Below are 25605 nucleotides of genomic sequence, written 5' to 3'. Positions count from 1 at the left end.
TCAGTTTCGTTGTCCTTGCATTTTGAAGAGACGTATGTAGGATGTCAGTAGATCGTCCATCTTGTACCCCTGTTTCGTTTCCAGCAACAGTTTAGAGGAACCCATCATGCTTCCGAATTTTATGTGGAAATAGGTATTACCGGAACTCCAAAAGTTTAGTTCCATGAAACTGTATTCTGCCAGTATGTCCTAAAATAAAAGATTATTTGTACATGGATGTACCATTTTGGAGCTATTCAGCCACCAAATAGACCTACCTTTGTACGTGGATCAACCAAATTGAATCCATTCCTATTGATCGCTACTAGCAACGTAGTCGGAAGATTCTGATCGGTCGCTTGTTTCACGACGAAGAACGTAGAACCAAACATTGGGAATTTGTGTACAATCTTTAGGAACTCTAATTTAGCAGCTGATGAGCTGATTCCATTCAGAGATTGTACTTTGGATACGATATCTTTTTTCCACTGGTCTGCCTTCTGCATTCGTATAGCATCCTCAGGAATTAACAATAACATCATTTCAGAGAAAGACTTCTGTAGTAACTGGATATCCTGTTCTTCATACTGAGCCCAAAATATGTAAGCAGCCAGCTCAACAGCCTCAGACTTAGACACTTTATAGTAGCCCTGTAGTAATTTAGGTACCTCTTGGTGGAAATAGAACATTTGATCCGCAAAAGAATCCTTTCCGGGCACCACATTGATCCACAATTTCTTCATGAAGAATAACTGGTATTCGCACTGAATTCGATTGTCATTTGATCTGGATGGCAGAGTTTCTCGCATCCATTCCATGAGCTCATAGATAAAATCGAAAATAAAGTATTCCTCCGGAACGGAGAACACTTTATCACCGATTTTAATGAACAAACTAAAGCCTTCACTAGATTTAAGCTCCAACCGTTTAGTGATGGTTTGCACCAAATCCTTCGTTTTCGTAAAGGATTCAATCTGGAATGCCTCATCCGTGTCATCCGGGAAGTACACCTTATGATAGATTTCAACTGTTCGGCAGCGAATCGCTTCCACCTCCACAATATATGGTGGGTACTTCCGTTGGCCAAGCTTTAGTGACTTATGTATTCTCTGCAAGCATTCTGCAGCGATCGGGTGCTTTCTAGTTTTAAGAAATTCGAACAGCTCTTTCATTAGTTGCTGACTCGGAAGCATGACACCGGTCGCCAGCCATAGTAAATCCCAACCGCGTTCCTCGCTGACCTGGATCTGGTTATCGGTAAGCTGTCGCATTAGCTGACAGAACAATTCATCTCGCAGAAGTTCATCATTTAGGGCTGGACCGAAAATTCGGTCCGTATCAATGATCTCGCGTCCCCTGGGTAAGTCACCCATGTACTGAAAGTAGTAGGAAAAAAATTATATTTGAATTAAATGTTTCCTTAAAACCTAACGAACCAGAGAGAACTGAGTAAGTATTAATATAAGAAAGAAATAAAAGGTTCATCAAGAATATTTCCATTCCGGAAAGATACTTGATAGAATCAGGAATTGAACCCAATAGCTTCCATTTCCGATTATACTCTGGAAGACTCCACCCGCCTGACCAAGACATCGGTACTACCACCTGCTAAGGTGAGAAGTGACGAGCCTACTGTCAGGGCAGAGTCCAGTCGAGTTATATCATCCACACCAAACCCTTTTATTGAAAGTTGCCTACCACTAACCGATCGAGGGATATTCCTATCCGGGAACAACCATATGTTGATCAGGAGCTGAGCCCGATATCTTGTTATATCAAAAGAAGTCATCAAGCCTCATTAACCCTCTTGTCGAGCGAAGCCAAAACAACTCAATCATCAAATGACAACAACAGTCTAAAAGCTTCGGTTCACCCCGATATGCTCTTAGTCCTGGTCACCATGTTCGGTTTCAAGCTAGTATTTATCTGCTTAGCGCGCGAGTGGCTCTAACTTCAAGAGAAAATACCCAATGGTTCATTTTCTACAGCGTTTTTACTGTGATGCAATTTGATGTGGGACACCCTTTAATAGCGTTTTTCTAGAAACCACGATTTTCAAATTGGCGAACACGATAACTTAAAAACTAATCAACAAATTAGCTTGATTTTTTTATGAGGATGCCCAATATGTGTAGCCTGTCGATTAACCACAGAAAACGGAATAAAAAAAAATTCTCCCTATTATTTTGAAGAAAAATGAGCGAATTTTACACTAAAATATGAGATGTTTCGGTTTTCATGAAACCATTTTCCGAAACTCGAACGTTTTTCTATTTTTTGTGGTTCATCGACTAACTACAAGTCTGAGCTTTACAAAACTTATTCCCATATCAGATAATTTTATCGAGAGTTATCGTGTTCGCCGCGGCGCTCCTCGCCTTGGAAATGGGTGGACGTCTATTCTTGGAACGCTCGTATGCGTGACTGAAAATATTTTTTTTCGTGCACAATGAATGTATAAAGCAATCCTAATATTACACAAAAGATCTATTGTTGCCTTCCCTTCAAAATCGTAAAACAAAATAACTTTCGTTTTTAGCACTTTATACCAGACGATCCCTTTAAGACATTTTTGATGGAATCCAACAGGCAAAACAGCTCGAAATGGTGCAATTATTCGAAAAATTAAACCGCTCCCCCCAAAAGACGCATTCGAACCTGCAACCCTTGGGACTCTAACGCAATGTACAAGTCCTTATGCTATCTTAGTCCTATCATTAGGGTTCGTCGCGGTTGCGGTAATTACCGCAACCGCGCGGTATTTACCGCACCCTCACCGCAAAAACTTCGGTGCGGTGAGACACTTTTTCCCGCGGACGCGGTGCGGGAAATGAGCATTTACCGCGCGGTATTACCGCAACCGCGCTTCAAAAAATAATTGATAAAGTATGCAGTCTGCATTAAAAAGTGAATTAAAACTATAACTTTTACCATTTGAGAAGGACGCAACTAGATTTATTTTCTGAACGAATGCTTTTTTGTCATTATTAGGAACATCTCTCTCTCTCTCTCAGAACGTTCGATTTTTATTTATTACCCTACAATAGAGAAACATGATAAACATTTAATTGCTCTAATTTCCATACACTTGACAATGATTTGAAAAGAAATCCGAATATAATCTGTATTCGACCTATCGCTACTTGATTTTTTACATTTTGGTCATTCAAATATGATAAAACATACTGTTACTAAGAAATAAAATCTATAAGCTGTGTCCAATATAATTTGGCACCATTATTTTTACGACATATTTTGAAAACTATTTGTTTTATACTTCAAAGAAAAAATTTACAAACGAACCTTTTCAAATACATAAAACGCAAAATCCAATCAATGAAAAACAATTGAATTTTTCTGTCAAATCCAATTACAAAATGCATCATTTCTCCTGATTCCTCTTGGTAATCGTGGAATTATGAATCCTTTTCAATGGCATTTTCTCGACAGTGAATTTTGATTAATTTGGAGAACTTAGAAATGAACTAATGATACTACGACTTAAAAACAATCCAAAGAATGTAATTATCATCATCAAACCAAACGAATTTGGAGGATTTTTTTTTCCGCGTGCGTCCATCGTTCGTCCAACTGGGAATATTTTCTACCAAATTAACGAATAATTTTTTTCAGTTAGGAGTATTTTGTAACTTTTTGAAAGTAAAGCTTTCGAAGTTAGTGTAGGGCATTGCGATTTTTGTTGTGTTTCTCAAAGTCTGCCTCAAGGTCTGCTGACAAATGTCAAAGTTATCCCAGATGCCAAATTTTGCATGGTTTGGACAGTTTTTGCCTTAATTGAAAATTTATCTCGAAACTTTAACGTGGGGGTTAGGTATTTTTACATAGAATCTGTATACAAAGTTTGAAAGAAATCGGTTAAGTAGTTTTTGAATGGAAGGTAACACCGCAAATCATATTTTTCCAGATACGTTCTACAAAAAGCTTCGTCATCGAGTCGTTTGTCGATATTTTTGCATGGAAAAATTACAGCATGTTATTGAAATGATACACTATAATGTACAAAAGATTTGATCAGTTCGCTTCACACAAAGTTTCAAAAAAATCGAGAAAAAGTGTTTTTTTCACGCCAAAACCCTTACCACTCTTAATAAAACTTGCAAAGTTGAATATTTTCATAAATGTTACATTCTGAGGAGTCCGTCAAAGGTAATATACGTGTAAATAAGAATAACATTTTACTATATATCCCGATCAGAAAACCATATCAAGAATATATCAAAATTATTTCTCGATTTGATATTTATATCAAATAACCATATAATTTTGATATATGTCGTTTGGAACGAATTAAAATTAAATTAAAATTATATCATGTTTTGATTCGTCAATAATGATATCAAATAATATATCATATTTATATCGTGTCTTTTCAACATAGTATGTACAATAAAATATTATCTTTCCAAGACAGTTTGGCAGAGCTATAACAATGCCACTAGTGATGGATCCTCTCAAGAACTGGCTCCAAATCGCATTACTAGTGGTCTTGTCTTGTAATATGTTTGAATGTAAATACATAAGAAAATGTACGTTTTGCAAAATTGCTCGCTGAGAATAATGAATTATTTTTCACAAGAAAATATTTGATTTATTACTTAAAAATAATTTTAAAAAATGGATTTTTGTGATATAATTCTGATATTTTCAGCTATATTTACTCATTTAGATATACAATATCTTAAATATCCGTCTGTGTGATATAATTATTTTATCAAACCAAGATATAACCAACATACTTTATACTAAAAAATATTGAGATATAATATGATATAACCGATACATTTTCTTGGTATAAAAACTTGATATTTTAACAACTATCCAGCTATATTTTATATCAAACTGAGATATATATTTTGCCGTGATATAATATCTAATTTTGATATAATTTTGATGTGAATTTCTGATCGGGATGGCTACACAAAACAAATGATTAATTTTTCAACACAATTTTTGTAATGCATAATTTTTACCGCATTTGCCGCATTACCGCGCGGTGCGGTGCGGTAAATACAATGCGGTTGCGGTAAGTGAAGCGGTTTTATTATTTTTTTGCGGTTGCGGTGCGAACTATCCATTTACCGCCCACATCCGCACCGCGACGAACCCTACCTATGATGACGTCCCAGAAAGAACACATAATTATCGCACTGGCGACAACGATCGTATCACTGGCTCTAGAGAGAGAGAGAGAGAGAGAGAGAGAGAGAGAGAGAGAGAGAGAGAGAGAGAGAGAGATCACACACAACCACTGCTGTCACTCAACTCTTCAGAGGTACGATCACTCTTGTCAATGCAATAATCATGTGTTCTTCCTGGCAGTGCTGGGTAAATTATAATCAAAAACTCAAATCGCAATCATGGCTGATAATTATCGCTTATGTTTTTTTCAAAAATTCTCACAACCGATAAACTCATACCGTGATCGCTCGCTTAACTATCAAAAGATCATCTCACAAAAATCGCTGGAGTAGTATGGGGTCAAATGGGTATGAGAGTACAATAGGTATAGGGTATTATCTTTGGTATGTTATTGCATAGGTCGCTCGTGTTGCGTGAATTAGATTCACGGTAGAGAATATCTTTGACAAATGTCATTTCGGCTGTTAGCGTGGATCAGCTGTGTTAGTTACAGTCAGTACAGTACATGTAATCAATGAAAAAAATTTCGTTCGAATTTACGCACAATTTTCCAGACAAAATAATTCAAAATTTACATTATAGAGTGATCTATAGTGCCCCCAAACGACTAACCTATCGTGCCCCCAAGGATATGTTTCATGTTGATGCCCTTTTTTCAAAAACAAAAATATCGAAAAAGCAACACAAAATTTATGTTCAGAATTAATTTGACACTCAACGAAAAGTGTCAAATTAATTCTGAACATAAATTTTGTGTTGCTTTTTCGATATTTTTGTTTTTGAAAAAAGGGCATCAACATGAAACATATCCTTGGGGGCACGATAGGTTAGTCGTTTGGGGGCACTATAGATCACTCTATAATGTAAATTTTGAATTATTTTGTCTGGAAAATTGTGCGTAAATTCGAACGAAAACGCTAAAACGAAGTGAAGGACATAGAGAAAGAACAAAATTGCATCTGTTCAAGATGGCGCAAGTATTCGATCAGCCTCTAAACAATTCAAGGCTCCGTACGAAACATTACGTGCTCGTAAGAAGGGAAAGTGTTGCTCGTCATCAATGAAAGCGCTTCTGATATTTCACGTAAGTTAAAAATATACAAATTTAACGTGTTGTTGAAGTAGATAATCTATAAAAATGCCCCGAAGCGCAAACGTGATCGTCGCACGACTAAGCAATCACATGAAGCGAAATGCACAACTGAAATTCCACACTCTGGCGACCGAAGAAGTCATTCGCAAAACAAAGCTAGATGCAGCTGCTGAAAAACATGTTTTTTCAAAATTTTCTTCCGCAGTTTCAAATGTTTTTACATCATTTGCCACTGCCTTATTTTCTTACCTGGATCACGTCAATGGAGTCCAATTATTTTTTGTGTTATTTATTTTTAAACAATCTGTAGTATTCATACTCTTCAAATAAAAGTTGAATCGCTGATTTTGTAGGCGTGTACATTGTTTTATTTAACGTCGAATATACTGCCCATAAAAGCATAAGCGTCCCATATTGAAAAACAGCAAGCCGAGAAAAACGCTGTTCGAGATTTACGTTTTCATTTTCGCCTTATGGATGGGACAAACATGTTTTGGTATTTTTTCCGATATTTTCTAAACAAATCTGGTGATTTTCAGTAGTGATACAGAATACAATCCAACAGGTAACTCATTTTCGACAAAAAACCATATGGGACCCTTATGATTTTATGGGCAGTATGTATAGTAACCTATCGTACCCCAGATTTTGAAAACATCTAAAAAAATGTCTCCGCCTTATTCCGCGGGTGATTACGGCATGATTTTATCTGCGGAGCATTTCGGATAAAATCACAAGCAAAAATTATCAGCCATGATTTCGATTTGATTTTCTTCTTGGATCAATGATCACTATTCGTTTTCGAGCATTATGGATATACATAGGGGTGTCAACGAGCCAGTGATTATTTTTTTTTTCAATGTTTTAGGGAAATGTTTTATATTGAAAGGCAAGTTGTTGTCAGTTGAAAATCTATAGTTTTCAGACATTTCAAGTGTACAGGGAGGTCCGCATATATGCTAAAATAGAAAATTTTTTGCCCTTCAATATAAAATTTCCATTTTGACGCATCGGAGGACCCCCCTGTGCATTAAAAATCTCCGAAATTATTGATTACCATCTGCCTAGAGCTTGCCAGTGACACTTTCAAAAAGATGAAAACGTTAGCATTTCGATTCTTTTGCATCCCTACAAGTGCACTGAATCGCTCTCACTCCCAAAATCATTTGGCTAAATTGTTATCAAAAGGAGTCTTAGCAGATTGCTCGCGACCATTCTCCCTCGAAATGTTGTTTCCATGGGGAACGAACGGTAAAAAATGCTTGGCATGGTATTCGTTTCGCAACATTGCACAGTGGCCCCCAAGAGCAAAAAGGGGTTTTTTAGATTACGTCAAAACTGTTGACTTTAGCAAGGTGGTATCTTTGAGAAAGTTTCTTGAAATAGAGCTTCCCTTCATTTCGTCTTATCGGATTGATGATTAATCCTGCTAATAGTGAGTTACGAAATTTATTTGTCTCAATAATTCAGATAGATAAATACTTACTTCGACAAAGTAGTAGAGACACTCGTTACAAATATTTTACCTGAAGACTTCAACCTTCTATTCTTTAAGCTTTTTGGGATATAGGTGATTATTTGCGAAAGGCCTCTCAAAAACAGTTTTTTCATCATAAGTTTTCTTCTAGATTTTTTCCATTATCTAAATGTTCTAGAACATTGCTTGGACTGTTAACCTGCATTACTTTTCCGAAGACAAACTACTTGGTAAACAAATTAAAGTGCATGAAAAGCACAACAAATTCTGGAAAAATCGGATCTCTCCAAGGCGGTCCTCTATGGAAATACTCGAGTTGAAGTTTGTCTCATTCCGTCATCAAATGCATTTGATTGCACTATAATTATTTTGTTCCATCATTCAGGAAGAAAATAAATTTCGAAACTCACTATTAGGAAGATTAATCATCAATCCAATAAGACGAAAAGAAGGAAAGTTCTATTCCAAGAAAATTTCTCAAAGACACCACATTGATAAAGTTTTGACGCAATCTAAAAAAAACCCTTTTTCGCTCTTTGGGACCACTGTGCATTGCCTTCATGGTGGCTATCAATTCACTGTGAAACTCTCTTCCGAAACCTCTACAACTTACCTTCAAGATTACTGCGAATATCATGACCGCTGCATCAGACCTCGTCTTATCGTGCTGCAATTTTTGCAGCAGTGGCGCCTTCATTGGTTCACGGGTGTGTCGCCAAAGTATTTCGGAACTCGACTTTTTCACACTTGACAAAGTTGAAGATGAAGACATGACACTGTAACACAACAACAGTAAGTGCTTCCCAGCACTAGCAAACCAAATTCATACATACCTGATCGGAGCTCTAAAGTTATCTGAACTGAATTTTTGTAAGGTATACATCTTCTTTCTCTGAACAGTATTGTAATTGGGGGTGGCATGTTTCCGTGCTTTCAATAATCCTTCTTTCTGCAATGGTGCTACAATCAATGCAAGATTCTAACTCAATGTGCTAATTTAACCTACCCTATAGACGCTCAAAACAGCAGCCGGTGGAGGCAAAATCGTCGGTAATACATGAATTATTTCTGTCGGGAAATAGCCCGACTTTCCATTTGACTCACCGTATCCCCATGTTGCCTCATCTGCTAAAATAGATTCACCGGTGAACCCTTGACCGAGCGTCACCAGATCCCCTTTTAACAAGTTCAACATTGATTCCGCCTCACTATCGCTCGTGTAAGTTTTAATTGCAACCGCATATATGCTCCTGTTGCGTAACTCTTTAAGTATATAGTTGATCAAAGCAGATAAAGTCTTTGCGTCGAACGATTTGAACACAAAATCATCTTTCTGTATTGTGGTTATGAACAATGTCGCAACATCATTATCATCGCCATCTTCGCAATCAATTTGCATAATCTCCGAATACGACAACTCAACCAAAACTTGCTCTTGATCATCAACAAAGAATAGTCCAGACCAGTTTACAGCAATCATAACGTTGCTAGTCGGAAGCTTAGTTCCCTCTATTTGTACAGCTTCATAGAATCTCGAAAACATCATGCTCCAGGTGATTTTCGCGAATAAAACTATATCTTCCTTGGCAGCGATCCTTTGGAGGCCTTCTTTTACACATCGACTTCTCTTGAAAGCAGACTCGATCAATTGTATCCAGCGAGATGCTGTTTCTGGCCTGACAAGATTTCTCGGAATATAATTCTTCAAATTCTCCTGCAGTATTTTGCTGTTCATCTCGTTCCCGTGATCGGCATAATACTGCAACGCTGCCAACATTGCAATGTCCTTATCCGAGGTACTCACCAGCTCTCCCAAGTTGATACCGCGAGCAACCTGAGCGTATATTAAACATGTAGCAATGGCATCTACAGAGGGATCATGCCAAGGAGCAAACATTTCTTTCCGGAAAAAGATTTTCCAGGGCGCAGTCCGTTCACTACCGCCCTGCTCCTTGGCGTACTGCTCGCAGTTTGAAATAGCATCCATGATGAACTCTTGTCCACTTTGCAGCGAAAGGACTTTTTCTTGCATCATAACAAAAATAGAAAACCCAAAAACATCCGTTAGTCCAATGTTGTATGAAATTTGCTCGCACATTTCTTCCGCAGTTGTTGCTGAGTCGATTTCCACGTTCTTGCTGGACCCATCCATTAAGGTGACCTGCACCGAAATAGGTTTTTTCGTTTTAGTGGTTTGCAACTCTAGCCAAGAAGGTGGCTGCCTTCTAGCTCCATTCTTCAACGTCCGATTAAGCCGATGCTCACAATAGGGAGCGTACAGTGTTGGGCCATCCCGAATAAATGATCTTAAATACTTTTGAAACTTTTCCGAGGGTGGAAAGCACCCAACACAAAGTGAAAGTAAAATCCATCCCCTAGCATGCGAACTGGCATTGGGGTTGTTGGTTAACTGTTTGCAAATCTGACAATAGATTTCGTCTCGCAATTGTTTGTTCAGAATTCCATGACCGATTATGAAATGAAGCTTGTCCAAATTAGAACTACGATTATTAAGAAAATCTTGATAATCAGCAATTTCATCAGTGTTTTCAACGAGCGCCCTCAACTCACTCGGAATTTTCGTTTTCCGCTTCAACGTCCTGTGAATCAACTTCCGCTCATGCTCGGACAGATTTTGCTGAAAACTTTGAAAATCTTTCGTTTTGGCGAAATTCCTACCCAACGTGACCGTTAGCTTCTGCATAACCGGTTTATGCTTCGCGCTCTCGCTATCGCCCTCGTATCGCGCTTCGGCCATATCTCCCATGAATCGTAAAATTGTAATCCACAAAGCCTAGATGCCGAAAAGAAAACAAACAAATCAGACTAAAACTTATCACGTTCCCAGCACACCCGGCGAGTCAGGTGAATGATTCGAGCCCGAACCTGTGCAGAGATGATGTCGGCTGGGCTGGTTAGATCTAGCAGCGAGGATTTAAGTTTGCGCTTGCTGAACTGATAAGACGCATTGTTCGCGAAATATGTGGCTGCGTACTTGACAAAGTTATAATCGGATAAATCCTCGCGGTAGGGAAAATTTTCCTCATACTCCGATGTGGTGGCACTGGTTGGGGCCTGGCTGGTAGCGTGATCGCTCTCCTCCTAGTTGTGCAAATAAATATAATGGATAGCGCTAAGTTATATGATAATTTTGGAACACACATGGATTAAAAAAATGAACAGCTGCCTGATACAGCATGTAAACCATCAATTGTAACATATATAATGGTTGATGTATTGTATGTACAAATATCGTAATGTTCGTAGCAATGCGTCAGAATTAACGAAGGACCTCTACAAAAGTAAATAAAAGTAATATGAAGAAAATGAAAAATAAAGCGAATATAACCTTTTTGCCTTTCTCATGTAGAAAAGTTATGCAATCGGTAGGAATTTCAACTTTTCAACCGAGGCCCACAGGGCCGAATCTCTTATACCATTCGACTCAGATCGTCGAGATCGGAAAAAGTCTGTCTGTGGGTGTATGTATGAATGTATGTGTGCATGTGTCAAGCAATCCCGGCGATTTTTCTCAGAAATGACTGAACCGATTTGCACAAACCTAGTCTCAAATGAAAGGTACAACCTCGCCATAAGTCGTTATTGAATTTTTTTTATTGATCCGACTTCCTGTTCCGGAGTTACAGGTTAAAGAATACGATCACACAGCAAATTCCCATATAAACTGAATGCGGTCGGCCAAAGTTAGTGTTCCTTGGTTGAAAATGTCCAAAGATTCTATAAAACATAGTAAGGTTGATCGCACGAACCGTTTTCTTTTGTTTCATCCCAAATCTTCGCAGAACTCAAATTAATAGCTAAACACTATTATGCGTCTCGGAAGGAAGCTGAATGCTGTTGATTAAAAGTTTCCTTATGGAAAAGGTCCAGGGAATTCTTCGCAAAAGAATTGAGGCTAAACCTTGTTCTACCTTTCACTACTAACTATCGTCAAAAGATTCAAGCCTAACGAAAATTCCGAGAAACTCATGGCATGTTCTTAATGAAAATACCCAAATTTCCACGTTTTACCTTTCTCACATAGAAAGATTATACAATCGGTCGGAATTTCGACATTTCAACCGAGGCCCGCAGGGTCGAATCGGTTATATAATTCGACTCAGTCCGACCTTCCCATCGATCGCTATTGATTGTTGTATTGGTCGGACTTCCGGTTCCGGAGTTACAGGTTGAAAAGTACGATCTAACAGAAAATTTCCATATAAACTGGTTCCACCATGATGTCCAAATGGTGCAATACATATTAAAATGTGTGCAACATTACTTGGATTTGCGTATCTAGATCATTAATGACCCATCGAAGGCGCTTTAACCACATTGGCCAACTATGATGACTTATGAGGCCCCCCGGGAAACTTACCAAGTCCCTAAGTTAATGTCATAACTATTTCTCATCGAATTATTAACCGATTTTTACAAATTGGTCTCAAATGAAAGATGCAGCATTCCCATTGTCTGCAATTGAATTTCTGTTTGATCCGAGTTCTGGTTCCGGAATTACAGGATGATGAGTACGAACACACAGCAAATCCTGATTCCAACGGTGATGAATGTAAAAAGGTGAAATTTTTCCAAAATGTCACCAAAACTGCATGGATTTGTAGTTCTAGGTCACTAACATTCATTCAAAGTCTCTTTGGCCACATTGATCACCATCGACGGCTCCGGAAGCCCCAGCGGAAGTATTCAAATTCAGAATAACAGTTACATAGATTGCTCAGTGATGTCTGGACTGATTTGACCAAACTCTGCGTCCCTAAAAACTGTTATTAAATTTTATTTCGATCCATCTTCCGGTTGCGGAGTTACGGGTTGTGGAGTATGGTCATAGAGAAAACTCCTATTCAAACCGATACCACGATGAAAGCATTTTTTTTGTTAAGCATTTTTTGGAGCATCTTGCATTTGCAGTTCTATGTTATTGGCGGCCCATCAAAATCTTGTTGGCCACATTGACCACCGTAGACCGTTGTGGAAGTGTCCGGAAAAATGGAAAATTCAAATTAAAAAACTCACATCAGTTTCTCGGGGCAGATTTTCACAAACTTAGTTTCAAACGTAAGGAATATTATTTCTATAGACTGCTATGAAAATTCGTACGGATCGGTTGTATGGTTCCGGAAATATAGAATGTCTCGTCCGGTCACATAAGAAACTTTTGATGCAAAAGTCCTTAAAAAGCATGAATCGTCGAAATTTTGTTATCCCAAAAAAATTGAAAAAAGTAGACTTTTTGGGACTGCTGATTTCGCACATTTTTGCTGTTCTCACACAGAAAGGTTAACCAATCGGGCGAGAATTTCGACCTTTTAACCGAGGCCGGCAGGGTCGAGTCTTTTACACCATTCCATTCAGTTCGTCGAGATCGCAATGTGTTGTGTGTATGTGTGCGTCAAATAACGTCACTCAATTTTCTCAGAGATGGCTGAACCGATTTGCACAAACTTAGTTTCAAATGAACGGTATAACGCTCCCATAATCTGCAATTGAATTTAGTTGGTCCGACTTCCGGTTCCTGAGATACGGGTTGAAAAGTACGGTCACACAGCAAATTCCCTTATAAACTGGTAAGACCATGGTGTCCGAACGATTCATATTCTAATAGGTTCAACATAACTTGAATTTGCGGGTCTAGATTACTAATGACCAATCACAGTAACTTTGACCACATTGGCCATCTATGACGGCTCTTGCTGCCCCCTAGAAACTCGTTCCTAAGCTCTATTTTCCAGACAACTCTTAACAGATTTTTACAAACTTAATTTCAAATGAAAGATATAATACTTTCATTGACTACTATTGAATTTAATTCAGTACTGACTTTTGGTTCCGGAGTTACAGGTAGGTTATTACGGTCACATGGGAATTTCTCATATAAACCGGTACAATTGTAATACCTCATAGGTTAAAAGTTTATTGATATGAACATCAAATTACTTCGCTGGAATAGATCACTGATAGTAAATCAAAGATTCTTGGAATAAATTGTCCACTATCGATAATTTCGGAAGTTCCTGGTTCCGATCATATTCCAGAACAAAAGCCACTTCGGTGCTGACTGAACAAATTTTCACTAACCTAGTCTCAAATGGAAAGTATAAAATGAAGTTGACTGTTGAACCCCGCATCCTCCCACAACTCTCTCACCCCCCCCCCCCACCCCATCTAAGACCAACCTCACACCCACATTCCCTTCACCCACCTTTATACCAAAACGAGTTAGGTTGTTCCCAACGAATCCTCTGCTCCCAATAATTATCCCTCTACCCTCCCCACCAACCCGCATTTCAAATTATGCTAACATGTAGCTAACATCAAACTCACGCTGATTAAGCTAATTAAACATTTTGTTTTGGTTTGTTTCAAGTGTGTCAGCGTCGACATGTTGCTCATCAGATTCGTGGCAGTCGTGCTCCCATATATACTTACCAAATGTAATAAGAATGTAATAGATATTTCCACAATGTTATATTGAACGTAACCAGCTATTAAACCATAGCTTTGATAAATGAGAAAGGCATAATTGCACCGCTAGGTGAATTAAAAAAGATTTATACATAATGTTTTAATTCGTTTATTTGACACAGCTCGTAGCGGTAGCTTAACGGAGTCGTGGATCTATCTGTGTATTTGGCACGGCTCAATGCGTTAGCATAACTGAGCCGGACCCAATTTAAATATTATCATTTATAATTATTTTTGGAACCATTTCTCTACGATAGGACACATAAAATAAGTAGTTTTTTCACTTTTGAAAGATGAGATGATAATCTTCGATTTAGGTCCATTTGAATAGATATTTTTCTTCGACAGTTACGATTTTCTATACAAAAATTTTTCTACTTACCTATAAACCCTTTCATGCCCAACTTTATTCTAGTGCATGCAAGGTTTCAAAACTATTTTTCCTTGAAAACGGGGGGGGGGGTCAAAAAACACGAAAAGCCTTTTTCATAAAGATAGATAAATTGGTACCTTCCAATGCTCAATACAATAAATATGTACAAATGTCCAATTGCGCGGAAAACTTAGCCAAAGACAATCAAAATTGATAAGTTTTCAATAATATTGCAATATAACGAAGATATATAAAAAATTCATTTTCCGTAGTCAACGTAAACTGTCCCTGGCAGCACTGCTCTATCGGTATATAATACTAATTGCACTAATCTAAGACTAATTGCAATAACTGCGATTCTAGAGCCTATCCTTGTAACTGTTAATACTCAAATGAAAGGTAATAGTCACATTCATTAGCCTTACTTATTTTTGTGATCAAATCTTGCCTTAAACAAAAGTTATAGCTGTTTAAAAACTTTGTTGTCCACAAACAACATGGGCACGAAGGGGTTAATAAAGAAAATTATAAAAAAAACAATTTGAAATATAATTTTTGCTGTGAGCTCTCGCAGCACTGAGATGTTACGCGTATTATGTACTCGACGAATCGAAGGAATACAATCTGTCATAACAAGTTTGCTTGTGATCTACGTGCACCCAAAAGCGTCAAACCCCCCCTTACACACTGACCAGTAGCGTGTAGCAACGTGATATAGTCAAGACGCACGTGCTTTTTAAAGTCTACTGAGAAACCCACTCAATTATGTAAAATTTAAAAAAGCAAGTGATCTTAAACTTTTGACCGGTAGTGTGTTCTCCCAGTTGAAGTCACTCATCAATACTCATCCCAAGTAACCAATTGGGACCACAGTCTTGTGTGGCTAGTTGCACGATCGATTCCAGAGCCCAGTAACCTTAAGACGAATGCACAAGGAAGCGCTTCTTGTTTCAGAAACACATATAGTGGTTTTATGTTCAAGAGTGCCTATAGAGCAGCAGTTGGTGTCGTCGAGAATGCCATCATTGTGTAGATCCACTGAATGTACTTGGGTTTAAGTCCCCAAGCTTTGCCGAAAGTCCGTCCACATTGGCCGAAGGCCATGCAAGTTTCTTGATCCTGAAATCGATGTGAGCTGTCCAATTAAGTTTAGAGTCAAGAATTACCCCTACGTACTTAACTTGATCTGCGACAATAATGCAGATTCAAAAAACTGCAATGGACGAGCTCCGGTTGTAATCCTTCTTTGCGTGAAAAGCACCATTGATGTTTTATTTTGGATTCACGGATAGTCCAACATGAAGACACCATTGTTCATCAACACATAAGGGTTGTTGCATCAAATCAAAAAATGTGTTAATGCATTATATGATATGATCATTATATGATAATCATCGGCGAAACCATACGTCGGAAACCCAAGCTCATTAAGTTTCCTCAACAAGCCATCGGCGGCAAGGTTCCATAGAAGTGATGTCAGCACACCACCTTGAGAACATCCACAGCCACTCAGTTTCCTTATCTCTAGTTGCTGTAACGATGAGCACAGATGTCGGTTGCAAAGCATTGCGTGTATACAGTTGCTTTTGTGAAAAGGCTTTTTCAATTTTGCAGAAAACATTGTATATCAGAGTAGTAGTTGACTTCACCCGCTAATATGCATGTTGCATTGCATGCAGCGGGTGCTCACCCAAGCTAACATCCCGAATGCAGTGGTCGATTAATCGTTCCACTAATTTGAGAAGGAAGGAGGTTAAACTGATCGGTCTAAAGCTATTTGCCTCCTCATAAGTGACACGACCACCCATAGGAATGAATTTTACAGTTATTTCCCACCACGCTAATGGAATATATCCTGTTGCAAGACTACAAGCAAGAACTTTTTTCAAAATATACTTGAAGTGTTCATATCCTCTTTGTAGTAGAACTGGAATGATTCCATCTTTTCCCAGAGACTTATACGAAGCAATACTTTCAATCGCCCATTTGATCGATTCGGTTGTCACAATTCTACAAACAAATGCCCAAGAATCAGAACTACCCGAAAAGAACTCAGGGGCAGTCGTCACTGACGACTTCGTACAGCCTGGAAAGTGTGTGTCAAAAAGACAGTTGAGTACTACATCTTCGTCAGATGAGTGTTCACAATTAGCAGATTTAATCGAGCTGACATGAAAGTCTTTCGATTTCGACAGTAGCCCGTCTCATTGAGACTTGAGACATTTGTGCAGAGAATTTTCCAACCACTTTGCTCAGTGGATCGAAGGGCATTTCTATATGCTTTGCGAGCCAACTTAAATTCCTCCAACACGTCTCTGCGTCTGCGATTCCAAGGTCTTCTACATAACTTTTTGAGTCGAACAAGTTCGGTAGAACTTGTTCGACTCAAAACTTCCTCTAGAAGCACGCATAACTCGAAGCGGACAAGCCTCTTGGTATGCTGCTACTATGAGTGAGCTTGTTTTATCCACGACATCATCAAAGTAACTTGGACATTCAATCGTCGGAAAATACCCATGAAACCTAGTCGCCAACCCTTCTTCGTAGAGATCCCAGTTCGTAGATTTGGGATTACGATATGTAACGAGAACTAGTGAGACGTTAAAATGATCTAAGACGATGTACTTATGATCAGATAACAACGGTTCGAGCTCGTTTGGTACGAGCCAGTCTGCCAACTCATGCGTAATACCGCCAGAGCAGAGAGTTACATCTAACATCTCTTCTCTGCCAGCTCGTGATATCTGAGTTGCCCCAAATTATGTTGCGGGCATTTGCATCACTGCCGATTATGAGGCGAAACCCATATCTGCCACAGTATGATAAAACCCTTTAGAAATCATCTGTTTATGTTGTCTACAGTAATATTTACCGTGACAGCACAAATATCGCGGTTGGATATAAGACATGCGTCAATTAGCAAGAAAACATGCACGAGGCATTTCACGTGGATTTGTCATGCCATTTTTGTTGAAAGCTGCGAAAACGGGGTAAAGTAGTTTTCCAACATAGAAGTTTCCTTTATGGAAATACGGTTCTTGAACCAAGCTAGTGATTGGATATCGAATTCAAACATTATCAATACTATTAATCTCGTTTGGGTGCCAGAACATCCCGCTTAAAGTTTTTAATCCTGTGTGGTAAAGAACTTTCGGATTTCTCACAGGCGATTTGATCTACTTGTGAATGTAACTTACCTACCTCACACTTCTAATTCTACTTCTCTCGTCCTTCTCTCCTTTCGATCAGGAAAATGATAAGAAGACACGGCAATGCACAAATCCCCGACTACATACCAGGGACGTGCCGTATTCTGACTCCTGATTGTTCGGCAAGGCTATCATTGTTTCGGTCAATAACGACTTTCGTGGGTACTTTTTGTTGAAATCCTGCATATATACCTCCTTGTTTCGCAACGACAGTGTACGAAATATCTAATATATCCATTTGAAGAATTTGCTTTGGACAAGGAATAACATCCAACCAAATAAAATGTAAGTGGAATAACATAACAATTGTGACGTGATATCGTATTTACATCAATTTACACCAACAAATAAAAACAACATAAAAATGTATAGTTTACTAACATCTCAAATCATTGTAGTATGATTAGTGTATAACCGAATGAGTTTTATTTACACAGGTCATGCGAAGCGTACTTCCTAACTCGGTGATGGTTTTTTGAGCAATGAATGATTCTATATATATATAAGTTTACATTAAAGTAGTAAATATTTTGTGCTATGCAGTGCACGCCAATTGCTTATCAGTAATGTTTCCGATAGGAGGGCTGAGAAAACGGTCAAAATACAGTTGTTAGATTTGGTAAAGTATTACGACCGCGGCCGCCAAAATTCTTATTGCAGTCTTTCAATCAGTCATTCGATAGGAATTTCCAACCTGTCACAATCACGCCCGCTACATAAATCGATTGACACATCACACAAGGTGAGATCGCGATTACACGAGGCTTTCAGATAAGCAATCAGTTTAGATCCTATGTGCCACCCATGTCAGCGTATCGATTAGCAATCAGTACCAATTTGGGCGCGATTGGAATGCCACCGGAGCATTCGGGGTTTCTATTTTTTCTATCCGCTGGTTAAAAATATTCGCAAGAGTACTGCTTGATTTGACCGATTTCCCATTTCTCGAAGCAGATGAAATAAATAACAATTTGAGTGAAAATGACTGAAAGTGTGTATTTATTTACAGTTTATTCCTATTGTTTGAGCATATATTGCACATCGTGTTGATAAAAGTGTGGCGTGTAAGAGAGTGAGATTTGTATTCGAAAGCTTTTCATTGATCGCTGTTTACAATCGGGATGATTCATAGAAATTTACAGGACGGGACAACAGTTTGGTGGGGATGATTTTTTTGTTGCGACTTTTTTCCTCGAAATACAGTAACATTTTGCTTACGGCAAATGAGGCCTTTCGCTTCGGCATTGGCTCTGGACTCATGGAACCGTCCAGGAATCCGAACACATCGTCCAGTATTTTGTTCTCCTCGTCAGCATTGATCGGTTGCTGAGGTTTTATCATGGCTGCTTTTCTGGCTTCTTCTGCTTCCAAAGCGAACTCTCGATTCAGCTCGTCTACCCGCAGCCAGTAGTTGTGATCTGCGTCTTCTCTCCACCGTTTGTTTCCAGACTGTTTGAATTGGATTTCTTCCTTGCGCTTCAGTGCACGAAGCTCATTCATTCTCTGCGATTTGTAGGTAATTTTGTTCTTCAGGTGCATACGGGTCAAATAACCTCTGCATTGGGCCTGCAGGTGCACCATGGCATCCCGAATCCTAGCGAATTTATACGATAACTCGCGAGATTGAATCACCGCCTGCAGCCTTCGATAACCGTTTATCATCACCAGATAACTAGACCGATAGCCACGTGCGCGCCAATGCTTCTGAATGGTAATGGCCGCCCAACGGTACCTCCGGATATACTTGAAGAACAGAACCCGACGGAATGCACGCTGAATCAATATAATGTAATGTAGATAGACCCTGGATCGTTCCGATTCGAGCAACAGATCGTGGCTCTCCTTCATGAATATTTTTGTTTTGCCAAACTGATAGTCATCGGGAACATCAGCTAAAACTCGTTGACAGATGTGTCTGGAGGCAGCTACACAGTCAACTTTGTGAGCGGGTCCTATATTTTTAGCCAGATGGCGGTATCGTTCCACGAACTGTGTGTAAGTGTGTCGGATCGCGTAACCTGCTTTCCGGATTTTAGCAGTTTCCATCATGCCAGAATATCGCAGCTGTCGAACACATAGAGCTTTGTCGATGATCTATAAACGAATAGTTTTAAAATTGTTGTAACCAATAATCGCAACGGGATACAAACCTTTGGTTTTTTTAGGTCATTTGGCTTAATACATCTTATGAAGTAAGGATGACAAGATGATAAAGTCCTCATTAGCGATTCCAGCGAGCTTCGGAACTGTAACGACAGAGTAATTGATCTTTTCGAAGTATCCAGAGAATCGTCTGCTCCGAATAGTTTTGTCAAGAACTCGTTGCTGCTCTTTGTCACTAATTCCTTCAAATCTGAGCTGAAGGTATCACGATTTTTCTCCAAAAATCCACTAACAGAGTAAAAGACCGTTCCAGCAAAGTGTTGAACCCCGAATGAAGGAACATTGTCATATTTTGGCTTCAGATAGATTGTTTTCGACCCATGGGTTGTGTGTAGCTTCGAAAGCATAGTCAAATCAGTACCCTTGGGGAAACGAGTTTCTTCATCGATTAGCGCCATAATATGCAGTGATTTCATTCCAATCATATCCAGAACATCTTGATTATCAATGAATTCAATGTTTGTCCAATTGATACCTTCGCGCGTGTACTCCGCTTGCTCCATCTGCAAGTTGTTAGATTTAATGATTCATTCTGTTATTTTGTTGAATTCGATCACATCGTACGTATACAAGAAATCAAATTTCGCAAACCTAAAAACTTACCTTAAAGATGTGTTTGACAAAGAACTGTTGCAAATTTTCGTTAGCAAAATTAATGCACAGTTGCTCAAAGCTGTTTGTTTCGAACTGCTCGAATCCAAAAATGTCAAGAACTCCGATCGATATACGGGATCTTGGATTGTGTTTGTAAATGGCACAGTTAATTTTATCCACAATCATTATAAATATTTTTCCATAGATCGCTTTTACAAAGGCATCCCGTGCTTCTATTGCCTGCTCTTTGGAAACATGGGATATAACCCGCTCACCATGGGCGAATATGGTTCTCCGTGTTAACGCGTTGATCAAAACGTTTTTCGGAACTCCCAGCAGGCTTCCGACTCTGGTCACATTCGCATTGTCATTTACCTCCACGGCATCCATATTTTGCACTACCATCGCCTTGTACTTGATGTTTCCCAGGTGCAAAATTGCAGCCAATAAACTCAGAAGCGACCAAATCTCCTGATCCGAAAACGCAAGGACTTTCATCGCCTCTCTAACATTTGCAAATTCCTGCAATGATTCAGTATAATATGAAATATTACATTACCCTGTTCAACGTCACTTAACCTACACTCGCATCGTTACGTCCTTCGCAAATCAATGTCTGTCCACCAGTTAAGTAGTGATACTTTGAGACATCTTCCAGCTCCAGCAATTTCTTTTCCTCTTTACTCATTCCAGCTAGCATCGAGTAAAATATGTGATAATTCCTTTCTCCCTTGTTCTGATGCACTATCCTCGACTTTTCCAGCAGATACTGATCTATCTTAGCACTACCGATCACACCCTCCTTATTGAAGTGCACATCGATGTACTTTCCGAACCGCGAGGAATTATCATTCCTTACCGTCTTCGCGTTCCCGAATGCCTCCATAATCGGATTCGATTCGATAATCTGCTGCTCTATCCACGAATGCTTCCCACTGGTGGCCGCCAGGTATTGTAAAATCAATTTCGTACTTTCCGTCTTTCCAGCTCCCGATTCGCCGCTAATCACGATGCACTGATTTCGCGCATCGCGCCGCATCTCCTGGTATGCACTATCACCGATGGCAAAAATATGAGGCGGCAAATCACCGATTTTTCTATCGCGATACATATTGATCTCATTGTACGTGTAAATCGGTAGAATCTCGTACGGGTTAATGGCCACCAGCATACTGCCGGTGTAGGTCTGCGGACGAGAGAAAAATAGATAGTCATGATTACAAAGTTCAAATTAATCATATTCTCTGAAGTGGCCTTCACCCACCCACCCCAACAAACGAACAATCAACTTACGTATATTTGCTTCTGATGGTATCGAACAATCAGATTTCGCAAAATGGCATACTCCTGCAGGTCCCCGAGTGTTATCATATCGCTAACCGTTTGTTGCGACGTAACATGCATCGCTTTGATAACCTGTACAAAACAAATAAAAACAAATTAATACTCCAGGTAATCGAAGCAGCATAGCTGAGTATGAAACCCTATATTTACCTCACTGTCCTTGACCCACACCTCATTGTCATCGTCGTCCACGATAAGCGTCTTTCCGGAGTGGGTCCGGATGACCCGGCCTGCGTACGGTATTTCGAACTCATTGTTCTGTTTGGATGCAAGCCAAACCCACTCACCCTAAGGCACGAAAATAGACACAAAAATAAAAGAAAACGAATCGAAAGGATTAGTATTTCGTTATCCCCTTTACAAAGATTAGTATGCTAAGTAAGAAACAGGATCTGTTTTTTTGCATGTGCTGTTATCGTAATACTGAAATATATTGCGAAGATATCACAGACTTTCATTTGTGATAGTTTTCTAAGCAAATGAGTCAGATTCAACCCTATTATTTAATTCTTATCTTATTTTTTCTTCTCTTTGTTAAATATATATTTTATCAATCAGTTCAAGTATCCATTATATAGTAATATGCGATTGAAACTCTGTTTCCACTCATGTGGCGTTTGGGATGTTCAAAGAAAGCACTTTTACGATTACACAGACCAAACCTTTCATGACACTGAGACTTCACCCGCTGAAAGTCTATAATTGGTCTAGGACGACGGACATTAAAGGTCAGACTAATTCATGCTGAAAAACTACAAATTCCACTAAAAGATCAACAGTACTGGCAAAATTTTGTTCTAACTATGACTAAGTCTTCGTGAGGTGGAATGTTCTCTAAACGGAGGTTTGGAGCTTAGGCTTACGGAAGTCGCCTATATATAGTATCACCACTAGAGTGACAAGAAAAAATGACTCCCATCGGGCCAGTTTTGTGTCAATTTCAAGTATCACGAGGTGTGTCTACTGCTGATTTCAGCCAAATCAGACGAGTCTAGCTACCAGACCAACGTGTTCGAAGTTTGTATGGAATTTTTGGTCAATTTACAAGGAGAAGCTCATTAACTTTCATTTTCATCGCTAGTTGGCACTGTGTGCATCATTTCATCACTGAAAGTGTAAAAATTAAACATAATTTTATTGCCTACAACTTTGTTGAAAACTGCAAATCAATCCAGCTACCTTGGAAGAAGTTGTGAAACGTTTAACGGAGTGATGTTTGAGTCAGTCCTGCATGGGGCCTAACAGCACATAGTGGTCAATCAGTAATCGGTTCCTACTAACTTTATTTTTTTGCGAAATAATGGTTGGGTTTAGCTGAATAGTAAATTTAAAATAATTTGTATTCATGATATGAGTCATCTCTTAACTAGAAAATTTTAGTTCAATATCACTACTTAGAGGGCACCAACATTAATTTCTCAACGGAAAGAGATAGAAATTAGATATCTTCAACAATGTTGTAGAACAAGCCTTTTTCATCAATACATGTGAACATGTTCATATATGTCTCTCTACCTTTAAAAGTTGGTGTTGGCGCTCTCTATGCGGTGAAATAAGGAACTAAAGTTTTGTAGCCAAATGATGACTCATACCATGTACTAAAATAGTAGGCCCCATGCAAAACTGACTCAGACATCACTTCATTCAAAGTTTAATAACTTCTCCTAAGACTATCAGTCTTCGTCAAAGTTATGGACAAATTCATATTTTCACTTGCAGTGAAAAACTGCAAACAGTGCCACCTAGCCGTGTAAATTGTCGAAAAATCACATTCAAATTTTGAACACTTTGGGCAGTAGCTAGATTTGTCCGATTTGGCTCAGATTTGGAACAGATACTCCTGATGGAACTATCAGAAATCAGTAGCGACGGGCTTAAATGGCACTCCATGTTGATCGGAGATTTGTGCCTTTCCGTGATTTTTCTTTTTATCGTTTCCTGATGGGAAGGATTGAGACAGTAGTAAGTTTAGGGATGAGGAAAATAACGGCACATAGAACATAGACAATACGGAAGTATTCTTCACTCCCATAGAAATAAAAGACATTACTCGATGAGCGGATATATCAACACACCCGAGGGGATATTGAGATAACAGAATGACAACACCCCCGAAGAGATATTGTTGTCCATATTTAGGTTTACATACTTTCGCCGTGACTTGTTGGAAACCATAGTTCAGTTTATAGCCCTTATCGCCAGAAATTCCAAGTCAATACTGCAAATATACTGCCATATTTTCGCTGTAATCGACTTGGTTCTCAAAACATACAAGAAAACTGCTCACGAACAAGGATTGTGGAAATCTAGCCTCTTCAAAACATAACAATTTTTCAAACATTCCTCAGGATTCTACAGAATGTGAAGAAATACCTTATTCTGGTGAAGGCTATATGAAACGACAATAAAACGGAATTTCCCTGCTCTCACATATCTCCTCCAATTTCTGTTTCAGCCAGGTACAGCTTTGGTCGTTTTCCAGAGAGAACCAAACAATACCACACCTTTAGCCAAACCCGCTAAAACTGGAGATGAAAGAGTTAGAGGGATGGAAAAGAGACACCCGTGAAGATCTGTTAACAGATCATCCTTCAGCACAATCGAAAAGTGTCGTTGCTCCACCCTTGCTTGCACTCGATAAGTATACCTCTGCGATTGTGCTTTTTTATTTTTATCAAAATTTTTATCCAGTTTGCCAACTCACGTGTAATACCGTCAGAGCAGAGAGTTTCATCTAACATTTCTTCTCTGCCAGCTCGTGCAAATGTTGGCCCATTTCCTACACTAAATATATGCAGATTTGTACTACTTAAGTATTCCACCAATTTGGTACCTCTGAAATTGATCACTGAGCTGTCTCAAATTATGTGGCGTGCATTTGCATCACTGTCAATTGTAAGTGGAAACCCATTTTTACTACAATATGCAAGCAAGGAAAAGCACTATACACTACAAAACATTTATTTTATTGGCAAAATTATACAAAGCACGCTTTAGCGTAAAATAATCGGCACGCTGAATATGATATTTATTTTCGGTCGGTTATTTGTACCTTTGAGGTTTATAAAATTGAATATCACTAATAACTCGAAACCTTGTGTAATTTTCTTCAAATGTTAGAAACAACTATATATTAATTTTTTTTTTATAATCATTAAATTTATTTAGGCCCAAATGCGGTAGCTCAACGAGGTCGATTGTTTGTTTTTTACAATAAATAAAAAAAACAACTATGTTAAGTTTTTTGTCTCGTTCATACGCAGCTTTCTGCTGCGTGTTGAGATCCTTTTTCTAGGGGGCGAAATATTGCCAGTGTTGTCCACTGCCATTTGAGGTTCGATCCGTTTGTCTTCTTTTGCGTTGTCGTTCATGTCCATGTCCTCATCCGTACTACTTTCCTGCTGCTCGCGGTCAGATGTTCCAGTTTGTGTCTTACTCGTATCGGTCGTCATTGTATGTTCGTATTTTTCGGCATTCGTTTCGTTGTTGTTGTTGCTGGTTGTTGGTGCTTGATCCGAAGATGTTGGTTTTGCAGCTGTTAGTGGTTTAGCGTAAGATGGTTCTGGGCTGATTTCAGTTGGATTGGTTAAGTTTTCCTTAACAGTTTCTACGCAAGGTTTTCCGAGGTGCAGCTTCTTCGTGCAGAATTGGCACGTAGGAATTTGCCCTGGGTACGTGACTAGTGATGTTTGATGAATGAGAACATCGTCACTTCCTAACGCTGTGA

At 38.9% G+C, this 25605-nt stretch overlaps 1 protein-coding gene across 1 annotated transcript in view; it reads right to left on the bottom strand.

The window, feature by feature from the left end:
• The window catches only part of LOC131679557 (myosin-VIIa-like), a 26920-nt gene continuing 1315 nt past the window's right edge, over positions 1–25605 (bottom strand). The window contains exons 2-13 of the mRNA XM_058960298.1: positions 22029–22166; positions 21828–21950; positions 21118–21720; positions 20544–21056; positions 19928–20443; positions 18996–19871; positions 10596–10811; positions 8716–10503; positions 8543–8658; positions 8323–8485; positions 258–1355; positions 1–189 (exon numbers count right to left, since the gene is read on the bottom strand). Of these exons, the coding sequence (XP_058816281.1) occupies positions 1–189; positions 258–1355; positions 8323–8485; positions 8543–8658; positions 8716–10503; positions 10596–10811; positions 18996–19871; positions 19928–20443; positions 20544–21056; positions 21118–21720; positions 21828–21950; positions 22029–22166 (6339 nt within the window). The remainder of the gene's footprint in view (positions 190–257; positions 1356–8322; positions 8486–8542; positions 8659–8715; positions 10504–10595; positions 10812–18995; positions 19872–19927; positions 20444–20543; positions 21057–21117; positions 21721–21827; positions 21951–22028; positions 22167–25605) is intronic.

Source organism: Topomyia yanbarensis, chromosome 2, assembly GCF_030247195.1.
Source record: "Topomyia yanbarensis strain Yona2022 chromosome 2, ASM3024719v1, whole genome shotgun sequence".
NCBI classification, from domain to species: domain Eukaryota; kingdom Metazoa; phylum Arthropoda; class Insecta; order Diptera; family Culicidae; genus Topomyia; species Topomyia yanbarensis.
This window is presented reverse-complemented; position numbering and strand designations above follow the sequence as displayed.